The following is a 12,184-nucleotide window of genomic DNA, read 5'->3' as shown; positions in this document are numbered from 1 at the left end:
CAAAGGAATCTTGTAGCAACTTTCAAGACTGAGGGAAAGCGTTTGTAGCATTAGCTTTCACAGACTGTCTACGTAATCAAATACATGTTCTCAGTCTCAGAGGTGCTACAAACTGATACAGTATACAACATCTGTTAATACTATAGTTATGCCTATAGTTTATATTTCTCCACAGAGATAGATGGAAGGACGTCTTAGGCTGAATACTTCACTGTCACTAAACAACTGTCAAAACTAGGTTTCTTGAAAAGATACTGGAAAGACTACTAATGCTTCTGGGAAAGCTTTGTTCTTTAAATGTTTTATTCACAATTTTAAAATTATTATCTTAAAACATAATTTAAAGAAGTTAAAAATATAAGCATGGTTCTGTGCCCAGCTTTGGACATCCTAGGTGTCGTATTTGGCAAGGAGGACTTTCCTTGAAGGCTGTAGTTAGGTTGTGAAGCTTCTTGCCTAGAAGATCTGTTTGCCCTTTTATCCTTAATAGGGTTTTTTTCTGCAGACATTTAATCTGAAGTTTGATTTGTGAAGGGTTTTTTATTAGTATAAAAGCATCATTTGAATACATGTGTGCAAGCGCGCACACACACAAATTTAGAGCAAGTGTTGTGACAGCTGCACTGGTATAAAAATTGTACCCCTGAAAAATTCTGGGTCATAGCAATATTATGAGTACAACTTTCCCCAATCACATTTCATGAAAATTTCCTGTGCACAGTTAATCTCAAATTTAGACTACATATACTTCTTGATACCATTTCATCATTTCAGGTTGCTTTGGAATTCTGTAGCACTGATTATTTACTGAGATCCAGTGTGGCATACTAGTTTACGTGTTGGACTAGGACCCAAGGTTCAAATCTTGTTCAGCCATGGAAATCCACTGAGTGATCTTGGGCAAGCCACACTCTCTCAACCTCAGAGGACAGCAAAGGCAAACCCCCTCTGAACAAATTCTGCCAAGAAAACCCTGTGGTGGGTTCACCTTAGGATCAGTATTAAGTCAGAAATGACTTGAAGGTACACAACAAGAACCACTGTTTTGCATATTATAATGGAAGAAAGCTGAATATCTAGTAAGAAAAGATAAAATATACAATTTCTTTTTTGTAATTGGAAAAATATCTTGGTCTTCACTTTTCTGTGCCCCCCCCCCTCCAGTAACACAGTCTCCAAGCGGAACAGATGATTCATTGCTACGGGGGCTTCATGCACAGAATCAGAACAACCAATTTATTATCCAGTTGTCCTCCATACCAATGTTAAGCACATGCTTCAACAAACTGTTTTCCATGCTTCAAGTCCATCATGTACAGGTATGTAATATCAATCTTGGTTTGTAGAGAACATTTGAAATTCTGCTGAGAATGCAAGATAAACATTTTCCAGGCAATTTTTAGCCAACTTCTACTTTGGTGCTGTTATCGTTTTATATCAGAAGTGCTAATCAAGAGGATCCAGCACTAGTTTAACTTACTTCTTTGAAAATAGCCAGAGATATATTTCCAGATCCTGTCAGTTGGCTGTTGCATTTTCTAGGCATATCTTCCCTCTGGGAGGTCCTTTATGAGGAATCAAGGACACTGGGCAATGTTCTGTCATTGTCCAGGGGAGACATGCTAGCTAGCCTGTCCGTAAAAGTAGCAGCCCTCTGGCTCCATCTCCAGTTCCTGCTTTACCAAAGAAAACTTGTTCTTTGGAGCTTTGGTTCATAAAAACCACTCCTACAAACTTCCAGTTACTGCTCATTATTACCCCCTTTATTTCATTGTGCTCCTTTACTTCAGCATTCTGTGATCATTGTCATTCTGCTTTTCTTTTCTCCTTTTCTGTCTTCTTGTGGCACCTGACAAGGCAGATGAGATACAGAATCCTGAAAAAGTAAAGGCACAAACTCGGAGGGGTGAGATGGAGAGCCATGTGTCCATCCCCTTGCGTGTGTCTGCAATTTTTCAGCCTCCAACTCTGATTAAAAATGTCCACATTTCAACACACCACAAAGGCAAATTGAGATTCCAACTATGTAAATGGTTATCCTGACTTTCTTGGCAGCAGCTGAAACTTATCTCAATAGCCTTAGCTGTAATTTAGCCCTTTTGTACAACAAAGCCATGGAGGGCCCCAGTAAAACAGAAGCAAGCAGTGGAAAAAATCTGTATCCTCTGCTTATAGAGCCTTTGGAATCCAGAAAACTGCCTTGAGCCAGTTATCAAGACATGTGACCATTTTAGAGACTATTTCTCCTGAAATCCTTTATGGGATATCTTCATGGCTAGTGAGACCTTGTTAAAGCAGCGGTGAGCAAAGTGCAGCATGTGGCCTACATAGACCATTGGGACCTCCCACATCTAGCCCCCAGACCCTCTACAAAAATTTTTTTTAATTGGGAGGTAGTTTTTGGGCAATGTTTCCCCATGTGGGTCCAAACAGCCCTAATAACCTGGCCACAAAAGGAGTGCAAAAAAGGTGCTCCTGTTGCACACTGCAGTGGCAGCTGGCTTCGGGACCATGGCAGCTGGTTGCTGCAGTACTGTGGTAGAGGCCGCTCCAAGCCACCCATCAGCTTGAGGCCTATAATAACCCATGACCTTAATCAGATTAATGAGTAATGCTAATGAATTACTTTTTTAAAGGAATTAATAACATTCAAAGCTGTGATCCTGGTTCACTTACTTCCAGCAAAGGCTGCCTTGAATTCTCATTAAGGACTAACACAGTGATTTGAATGTGGGGAGGGGAAGCATGGTGGTTTTACATCAGGAGCTTACATTTCTTTCTTCACTTTCATTGTTTCATCTTTTTCTAGTGGTTCTTGTGTGAACTGCTTTATGACATCAGAACTGTTAAATGTCATTATGTTTTAATTTAAAAAGTAATATTGACTCACCAGAAGTGTGTCTTGATGATAAATGTTGCCAAAAGCAAAGTGTAATGCTGCATTTCCTCCTTTAGCATGGAGGTAGTAGTGATGGTTCTATCTTTAAGTGCTTTATGTGGATTAGCTGATATGAGATCAAAACTGCTCAAAGAGAAAATAAATGCAATTTACCACTGTACAATGTGTAAGATGAATGGAAGAGTGATAAAGTTTGAAATCTCAAGCAACCCATTTGTTTCACATATCCAAGTTCACAGTGCTATAGTTGCCTGGTTCCAAGGTATACTTCTAAATAATAATTATCGTTATCTTTTAGCTTGAATCCCTTCTACAGTTATGGCTCACATTGAGCCTAAATTCTGGGTCTACTGGGACTAAAGACAACTGCACTGACATTTTCTTGTATAACGCCAACCGAACACCTGTCATTCCTTTAAATCAAGGTGAGCTTTTTCAATGTTTGTGCACTATTGTACAGATTAAGACAGTGTTTTTAAGGACATTCAATAAATACTGTACTTAAAATTTATAAAATTTCTACCCTGTTCAGCATGGTGGATTCAAATGAAATCTCATAACTGTAATTATGTTTATATGTCCATATACCCTACACCAGTGGTTCCCAACCTGTGGGTCGGGACCCCTTTGGGGGTCGAATGACCCTTTCATGGGGGTCGCCTAAGACCATTGGAAAACACATATTCAATTACAGTTATGAACTAGCAATGAAAATAATTTCATGGGTTTGGGTCACTACAACATGAGGAACTGTATTACAGGGTCGTGGCATTAGGAAGGTTGGGAATCACTGCCCTACACCAATGCGCACACGCACACACACAAATATATATATTCTCATTGCAACATATCTTAGGTTGTCTTTTTTAAGAGATACAGAAATTTATGGGATAAGTTTTAGCTTGTTCCTGATACAGGTTTTGGATGACCTTCTTATTAAATTGGTCTTTATTCCAGTACTTTGTTTACTAAAACAAATGCTAGCTCGTCATTTTTAAAAATGACTTACAGTTAAAATGTATACTTAACATGATGAATAACATGACAAATTAGATCCTGATTGCTTATACACACACACACAGACCTCTACATGGATGCACTGACAAAACCAGTGACGTGTGAAATGATGCTTAAATCAGTGCAAAGTGTGAAAAAGGCCTCAGACTAATTTAAATGAAGGAGTATGTTCTTGTTCTTTTCCACTGGCAAGATTATATGTCTTAGTCAGAATGAAGTATCTCCAAAAGTATCGCTCATTTGCTTTTGGTGACTTCTTGCCTCTTTCAGATTTTCCAAATAGAAGTGATGCCTGACTGCTTTGTTCTCCTTCTAATCTCTGGGGATGGGAGAAATATCATTTCTAAGTATGGGATTTTGGCAGTGTTACCCCTGCTGATGTGTTTACAGTATTAGCAAGAGAAGATGTATTTATGCCTTCTAAAGGAGCAAGATTGTCTGCTAAATCTAGACACATATTTTTATCATACGTGCTGTGTGCCTTTTCTTTAAGCAAGATAAGAGGTGCTAAATCACATGTTACCACATTGATATGCCTGATTGCTTGACTTCTGAACCTGGATTAAAACATGTTACAAACATGTTGGCAACATGTGAAGAAGTGCTATGTAGTGTGAGCAAGTTCGTCTTCCAGACAAGGGGGAGAGGGGGGAGGGGAAATAGCAACACAGTCATGGCCATACTTTCATCCACAGAGAAAATAGTGTAGTGAGAACCAGGCATGCCTCTGCTCTGGAAGAGGTCTGTGTTTAATTTTTGTCTTTGGATGCTGGAAAACATGTAAAATTTCCTCCTCATATTGGACATTTCATCTTAATCTCCTGCCCATGTGCTTATTACTGGTATTGGCCATTTCATGTAGTAGATTTCTCAGCTTGGAAGATACTAAGGTTCACATCTCTGGCATTGCCAGCTTTTTTTTTATGATCATTTCTTTTTTCAAATAACTGAAGCCTGCAGTAATGCTTTTTTTCCAACTTAGTTGTGATATGCCGTGTTTTGAACTGTGTGTTTATTACAGCATCAGTAACTAGCTTCCTGACTGTCCTGGCATGGTATCCTAATACCTTACTGCGAACATGGTGCCTTGTACTTCATAGTCTAACCCTCATGACGAACATGCAATTCAACTGTAAGTTTCTTGTAAATATCAGCCTTCTAAACCTAAAATTAAAATGTAATTTACTTTAAAAAATCAACTATTAAAGTGAATTTGATTCATTTTGAAAATTAATAGCAGACATGCCAAAATGTAGCCAGTTCATGTTTGGGATACAGTTGGTAAAATATTAGTGTAGGTAGTGTAGCTGTTTGTGGCAGCACAATTTATAGAACATGTAAAATAATCCTTGGTTTTCTAAAGAGTTTGGATTAAACTTTGAAATACATAAAGAACCAGATTTTATATTGTAAAACAGACATGGTACCTTCTTTTTTCCTTGTGGAACAGAAAATTTAGTATTGTTGCTATTGAAAGTGAGGGAAGAGGTGCATATAGCGAGCTAAAGATAGAGTTTTAACTCATTTTCCCTAGCTGACAAATACGATCTTCAGAATTTCATGCAAATGTGTGATACATTCATTCGGGTTGCTTGCCAGCTTTTGGTGGCACCATAAATTTCATATGGTTTTCTTAAGAAGAATACTCAGAGGAGATTTTGCCAGTTCCTTTCTCTGAAATATAGCCTACAGCACCTGGTATTTATTGGCAGTCTCCCATCCGAGTACTAACCAGGGCTGACACTGCTTTACTTCCAAAATCAGACAGGATCTGGTGTCTATGTATACATAGGTTTGTTTGTTTGTTTGTTTTTATATACCGCTATTCCAAAGATCATAGCGGTGAACAGCAAGCAAGCTAATTAGCAAGTAAGCTAATTTGCCCCCAACAGTCTGGGTACTCATTTTAGCTCCCTCCTCGGAAGGATGCAAGCCTGAGTCGAGCTTGGGCCCTTTTGCGGTCTTGAACTCGCAACCTTGTGGTTTTGAGTGAATGGCTGCAGTACAGGCATTTAACCACTGCGCCACCAGGGCTCCATATGTATAAGGGATAAAATAGGGGGTAGAGGATGAAGAACTACCAGTAATAGTTAATATAACATGGCAGGGAGCAACAACAGCATTTTACCGTTTTGGGAAAAGATTGTCACAGAAAAATTTACAACATTCAACTTTGTTCCTGTAGCATCTTGCAGAGATTAGTTGTGCTTTGTAGGATATGCAAATTTTATTATATGACATTTAAAAAAAACTTGTTAAAACTGTTTACAGCTGGTCTCAGCAGTGCCATAACATCTCAGGAAAGTACTGCCCAACTGTTGGTATCAGATCCCAACCTGATTCATGTTTTAGTGAAGTTTCTTTCTGGAACCAGTCCTCATGGAACAAATCAACATAGTCCACAGGTAATAATTATAATTGCATTACTAGCTATCACGAAATATGGTTGTTATTCTGCTCACATCAAGACAATAAAAAGCTCATTTTTTCTTTTTTGTCTACAGCAGGAGTGGGCAACTGTGTTAGACTAGGGTGCTGCATTAGCCATCCCAGAGCTATTAGAGGGCCTAACCTCTCACCTCACCTACTTCTGCAAAAATAATCAGATTTTTTTTTGTTCCCGTATGCCCACTAATGGACATGGGAACATGTCTTGGTTTTCCTGGGCGCATGCATATATATATATATATATATATATATATATATATATATATATTCCACTCTCCCAGAACATTTTGGGACATTCCAGAGTAAATAAATCTTTTGACTCTGGGAGAGGCTGGGTGCACAAAAACAGCTCTGGTGGGCCACCTGCGGCCTCCAAGCCTCTCTTTGTCAAACCCTGCTCTTCAGCATAATAGCAGTTTTTGTTTCATTTCCACAACAGTTTTCTAGATAGATGTTAAACATTTGTCTGCTTGCTGGAGTACATGAGTGCATCTTATAGGACTAGCTCTGATTTTAGCTTGATTGGAAATAATTACGTTACCTAAGACAGTTTGCATGGCTATCTGTAAAGCCATGCAGTTTTCCAAAGTAGTCATAGCTCCTTTTGATTATTATGCAGAGTTTGGTTAAACATTTAAGTAATGTGGCTGGTCTGTAGGTTTGAGATTTAATACTACAATCCTACAAATGCCTATTCAGAACTTTGTGCACCATTGAATTTTGTGCAGGGCATGATTTTTACTCTCCTTGCTTATAATTGTAAGACTTTTATCATCCATACTGTAGCAGGGGCTATAGAATTATTACAGAAAATGTAATTCTTTTGAGTTTAATGCAAATATCTCCACAAATCTCTTTTCCTAGGTTGGCCCAACAGCTACTCAAGCTATGCAAGAGTTTCTTACACGTTTACAAGTGCACCTTTCTTCAACATGCCCTCAGATGTTCAGTGAATTTTTATTAAAATTGATACATATTCTTTCAACTGAGAGGTAAAGTTTTATTTCTAATGAATAGTTCTATGTAAGGTTTTGAAGTTGGATTGATGTCTTGACAAACATACAAGTAGGATTGGATTTAGAAAAGAAAGGGCGAAACAACACCTGCAAGAATGGTGAAACCAGGCAGTTTAACAGTTTTGTGGACAGATGCTGAGTTTGACAACAATCTTGAGAGTTTGGTTGTTAAGGACTCATTGGTCAGGTACCACAAAATAGCTCAAATAGTGTTTGCACCTGCACAGCCAGACATTCCACCACCAGATTCTTTTCAAATTATCAAGTACTTGCTTCAAATCACAGTGAGTCTATCACATCCAAGTGCTTTGTTTCTGTTGCTGGTAATGTGTCATTTGAGAGTAGCCATCAAGGTTTTTAAAAGTTCATACAGGAGATGTCCATTACGGCAAGACTGCTGACAAAGAACAGTGCAAAATGGAAAATGCTCCACTTTGGGGGCAATAAAGACAAAGTCCTTCCTACAGTTTTCCCACAGGACATTTATGTTTCAGTAAACATGGCTTCAGAGACTCAGGAAATATTTTTTTGGGTGCACCACTACTGACAACAGAGATAAAGTTAAACAGCAAATAAGATCTGTGGTAGCCATGGAAATGTCATTCAGATGGATTGTATTCCACAGTTAAGGCACGTGGTGATTATTGCCTCATGATTGTGAAATGCACACAGTGAATTTTTGTCAATATGATTGAAATAGGAAAAAGGGCAAATGTCAAAAGTTGATGAAACACAGGAATCGTGAAATGATTCCTGTTTTATGCTGAGGAGGCATTGAGTGTTGAGGCACATAGCCAAATCGCACTCAGAAAAGTGACAGGAAGGTCAAAGAAGGAATTGCAAGGGATATATTAATGCTGAACATAAAGACATATAATAATGACCACATAGGATCTACATAAATCCCCCCTAGACAATGAGGAAATCGAAATAGTAAAAGATTTTCTGTACCTAGATCAAACATCGATCAGACTGGAGTCTGCAGCCAAGAAATCATAAGAAGACTAGGGCTGGGAAGGGCAGACATGAAAGAGCTAGAAAAAGTCCTAAAGAGTAAAGATATACAACAGAGCACTACTAAAATTGGAATTGTCCAAGCCATTGTATTCCCCATCGCCATGTACAGATGTGGGAGCAGGAAGGTGAAAAAAGTGAAGAAAAAGAAAATCAGTACATTTGAGATTTGATGCTGGAGATGGTGCTTAAGGATACCATAAACAGCCAGAAAGACAAATGCATTGAACAGATCAAGTCTGAAATCTCCCTGTAAGCCAAGATGACCAAACTGAGGCTGTAATACTTTGGCCAGATCATGAGAAGGCATGACTCATTAGGAAAGACAATAATGCTAGGAAAGGTGGGGGGAGTAGAAAGAAAGGAAAACCTCATACTAGATGGATAGACTCAGAGAGAACGCAGGTCTGAATCTGCAGGAGGTAAGCAGAGCAGAGGACACAGAGTCTTGGAAATGTCTCATCCACAGGGTCACCATGAGTCAGGGCTGACTTGAGGGCAGCCAACAACAACAAGAACAAAGTGGCAGGGCGGAATCACAGTTATAAGGTTCAGAAGATCAGGCACAAACAGTATCAAACTGACTGTCTATGTTAGGAAATCATGTCCTTAAAAAGTACCAAAAATTGAGTTTTGTTTTGTTTGTTTTTTAAAAAAATAGGCTCACAATCTGATAAGGCTGCAAAATCAGAATCATCACTTAGGGACTGTCTTTGTCTTGAACAGAAATGCTGTTCTCAAAGCTAGGACTCAAGTCTCTTTCCCTACTCTTCTGTCAGAACAAATAACCTGTTATTTAAATCTTCAAAAATTATACCCTGCTTTCTACCTAATAGTCAGATAGTACTGTAAGTAATTTTTAAAAATGCAATGTTCAAAGTAAAAAAATTAAAAGGCTTGAACAGACAATAATTATATTACTCATCTGTCCTTAGTGCAAATACATTGTTGATTTTTATGAACTGAAGTTATCATAATTTTAATTATATTTATTTCTAGGGGTGCTTTCCAAACTGGCCAGGGACCTCTAGATGCACAAGTGAAGCTTCTGGAATTTACACTTGAACAGAATTTTGAAGTTGTTTCCGTGAGCACCATTTCTGCTGTTATTGAATCCATCACATTTTTGGTGCATCATTACATTACATGTGCTGACAAAGTGATGTCTCGCAGTGGGTCCGACAGTTCAGTGGGTGCTCGAGCATGTTTTGGAGGACTTTTTGCTAATATAATTCGGCCAGGGGATGCCAAAGCAGTCTGTGGAGAGATGACAAGGGATCAGCTCATGTTTGATTTGCTCAAGCTGGTCAATATTCTAGTGCAGCTGCCACTTTCCAGCAACAGAGAATATAGTGCTCGAGCTCAGGTAGCCAACAGCACTACAGATAGTGTTTCTGATGAAGAAAAGGTTTCTGGTGGAAAAGATAGCAATGGAAACATTGGCAGTACTCAAGGCTCAACTGCCTATGTTGCTGACCTAGTGTTAGCTAACCAACAGATTATGAGCCAGATTCTGTCTGCTTTGGGCCAGTGTAACAGCAGTGCAATGGCAATGATAATTGGTAAGTATTTTAAAAGTTAATTCATTTATTGCTTCTTGAATTACACATCCTGCTTATTTTCAGAAAAACCCCTCAAATAACCTTATACTGTATACAGTTATCAGTATAGTTATATCTTTTTGCCAACATATTACAGAGTCAAGTATTATTATTAGGCACAGAAATTGACAAACTGTTAGCTCTCGGTTTTAGGTTGAAGTACTTGGACATATTTCAGGTAATGTCACATAGCTTAGGCCAACTTACAGAACTTGTAGAAATATTTTATTCTAAATCATTTTATATGGGAGGAAAATATTTATTTAAAAATTTTCTTGCCTACCTTTTATCCAAAAGACCACCCAAAACATGTAAATGCAATGCAGTAAAATAACAAATCTTACAATACAGTGATCCATTAAGGAATAGGAAAACAGTCGAGACCATAAAAAACAGTAATTGGAAATCCACAGTATGCACAGGGATCTTGTAGCACCTTTGAGACTAACCTCATAAAAGGTTGTACCATAAGCTTTCAGAGACTTGGTCTACTTCCTCAGATGCATGGAGAGTAGACCAAGTCTACAAAAGCTTATGTGGCAACCTCTTTCATGAAGTTAGTCTCAAAAGTGTTACAAGATCCCTTTGCATACTGATACTCAAGACTAATACAGCTATGTCTCTGAATTCTAACCCATGGAAATTCAGAGAAAAATCGGAAGATCTTAAGAGGTCATTTGAAAGATTGGTGCCAGCTAACCTACTATGGATAGAGATTAAGGATGGCACCACAGACAGTAATGCAACAAGATCTATTAATGTCTAGGTAAAATCAACTTCTTGTTTTTTTAAAAGAAAATTAAAACAATTTGCTTCCAAAGAAAACTTGCCCTATAATAATTGAATATCTGGGGATTGTCTGGTATATAGCTTGCATACTGCTGGTGCACTGTGAGTAAGCTCAGTAGGGCTGATTTCCAGGAAAAAGTCTTACTGTTTTAGTTTTATTTGACTCCAGCAGCGTGAACAAGGGGAGAAACTCTAGTAACTTGCTATTGATTTGCTGCTGAACAATGAAAAGTGTTTAACTTTGTAAATGATTAAAAATCCCCTTTTATATTATATTTTTATTCTTGTGCCAAATACAGATACATTATGTTTGCTTTGCATGTTATCTCTTTTTCAGGAGACTACAAGGCTACAGTTCTAATATTTTGCAATAATTGAAAAACATACATGATTCAGTTCAGAGACATAGTCATGTTAGTCTGGATTAGTATGTAACACCCCTCCTCCTGCCTTTGTCCCCCCAAAACTATTGTTAGTACTGAATTTGTCACTGCATCTCCATACCCACAAGTTTTACATTACAATTACTGGTCACACATACAGCCTGCTCATAAAGGTGTGTTCCTAGGCCTTGACTCCATGTATCTTAGGAAGTAGGCTTAAGTCTACAAAAGCTTATCTTTCCATCTTCTTTTTTTCTCTCAGTCTCAAAGGTGCTACAAGATCCCTTTGCCTGCATGATTAAATGTGGGAATATCTGAGTAGTTAGTAAAGATAATTTCTTTGTCTCAAATTAATACAGATATATTTTATTACTCCTAGGAGCAAGTGGTTTGCATCTTACAAAACATGAGAATTTTCATGGTGGATTGGATGCCATATCAGTTGGGGATGGTTTATTTACCATACTAACAACACTTAGTAAAAAAGCCACTACAGTGCAAGTGATGCTGCAGCCTATTCTCACCTATATGGCCTGTGGATATATGGGAAGACAAGTAAGTATTTATAGTTTATTTTTAATGGTTTTGATCCTTTGCCCCACAAAGATCTATCAAAGCTCTTTGCATGGGCAACTATAGCAGATTGATATGTGGATGTAGAGGTTCTTTGTCCCTCCTTTCTCTTGTGGTTGGCATACACTATGCATTCCTGTGTGGCAGTCAGTGGCAAGGCGAGGTCTTGGGTTACCAGTGTCCCCCACCCTATCATTTCCTCAAATGTGGCCATTTCAAGAATCAGCCTACAACTTTGGGTGGTACAAAAAGAAAGAAGCAGAAGTGAAGAATCATTTTGTCCCTTCTGTGTCTTGAAAACTGTAGGAGAGTTTCATTTTTCTAGTGTTCTTGAATATTAATAAATTCAGATGTATTGATTCTATTGCTGGCTTTAGTATTCATTGGTTGAGAATACTGTATTTCACATGGCAGTTGTGAAATCAAGGAAATGCTCTTAGTTCA

General features: G+C 38.2%; 1 protein-coding gene across 1 annotated transcript in view; it reads left to right on the top strand.

The window, feature by feature from the left end:
• Positions 1-12,184, top strand: part of BIRC6 (baculoviral IAP repeat containing 6) — a 241,574-nt gene that overhangs the window by 125,659 nt on the left and 103,731 nt on the right. The window contains exons 41-47 of the mRNA XM_089529449.1: positions 1,165-1,319; positions 3,198-3,324; positions 4,938-5,048; positions 6,188-6,321; positions 7,229-7,356; positions 9,394-9,956; positions 11,547-11,722. Coding sequence (XP_089385575.1) covers positions 1,165-1,319; positions 3,198-3,324; positions 4,938-5,048; positions 6,188-6,321; positions 7,229-7,356; positions 9,394-9,956; positions 11,547-11,722 — 1,394 coding nt within the window. The remainder of the gene's footprint in view (positions 1-1,164; positions 1,320-3,197; positions 3,325-4,937; positions 5,049-6,187; positions 6,322-7,228; positions 7,357-9,393; positions 9,957-11,546; positions 11,723-12,184) is intronic.

The sequence above is a fragment of the Sceloporus occidentalis genome, unplaced genomic scaffold, assembly GCF_023333645.1.
Source record: "Sceloporus occidentalis isolate IW3139 unplaced genomic scaffold, rSceOcc1.0.p SCAF_6, whole genome shotgun sequence".
Classification (NCBI taxonomy): Eukaryota; Metazoa; Chordata; class Lepidosauria; order Squamata; family Phrynosomatidae; genus Sceloporus; species Sceloporus occidentalis.
The sequence above is the reverse complement of the archived record's forward strand: the minus strand, read 5'-3'. Positions and strand labels throughout refer to the sequence as shown.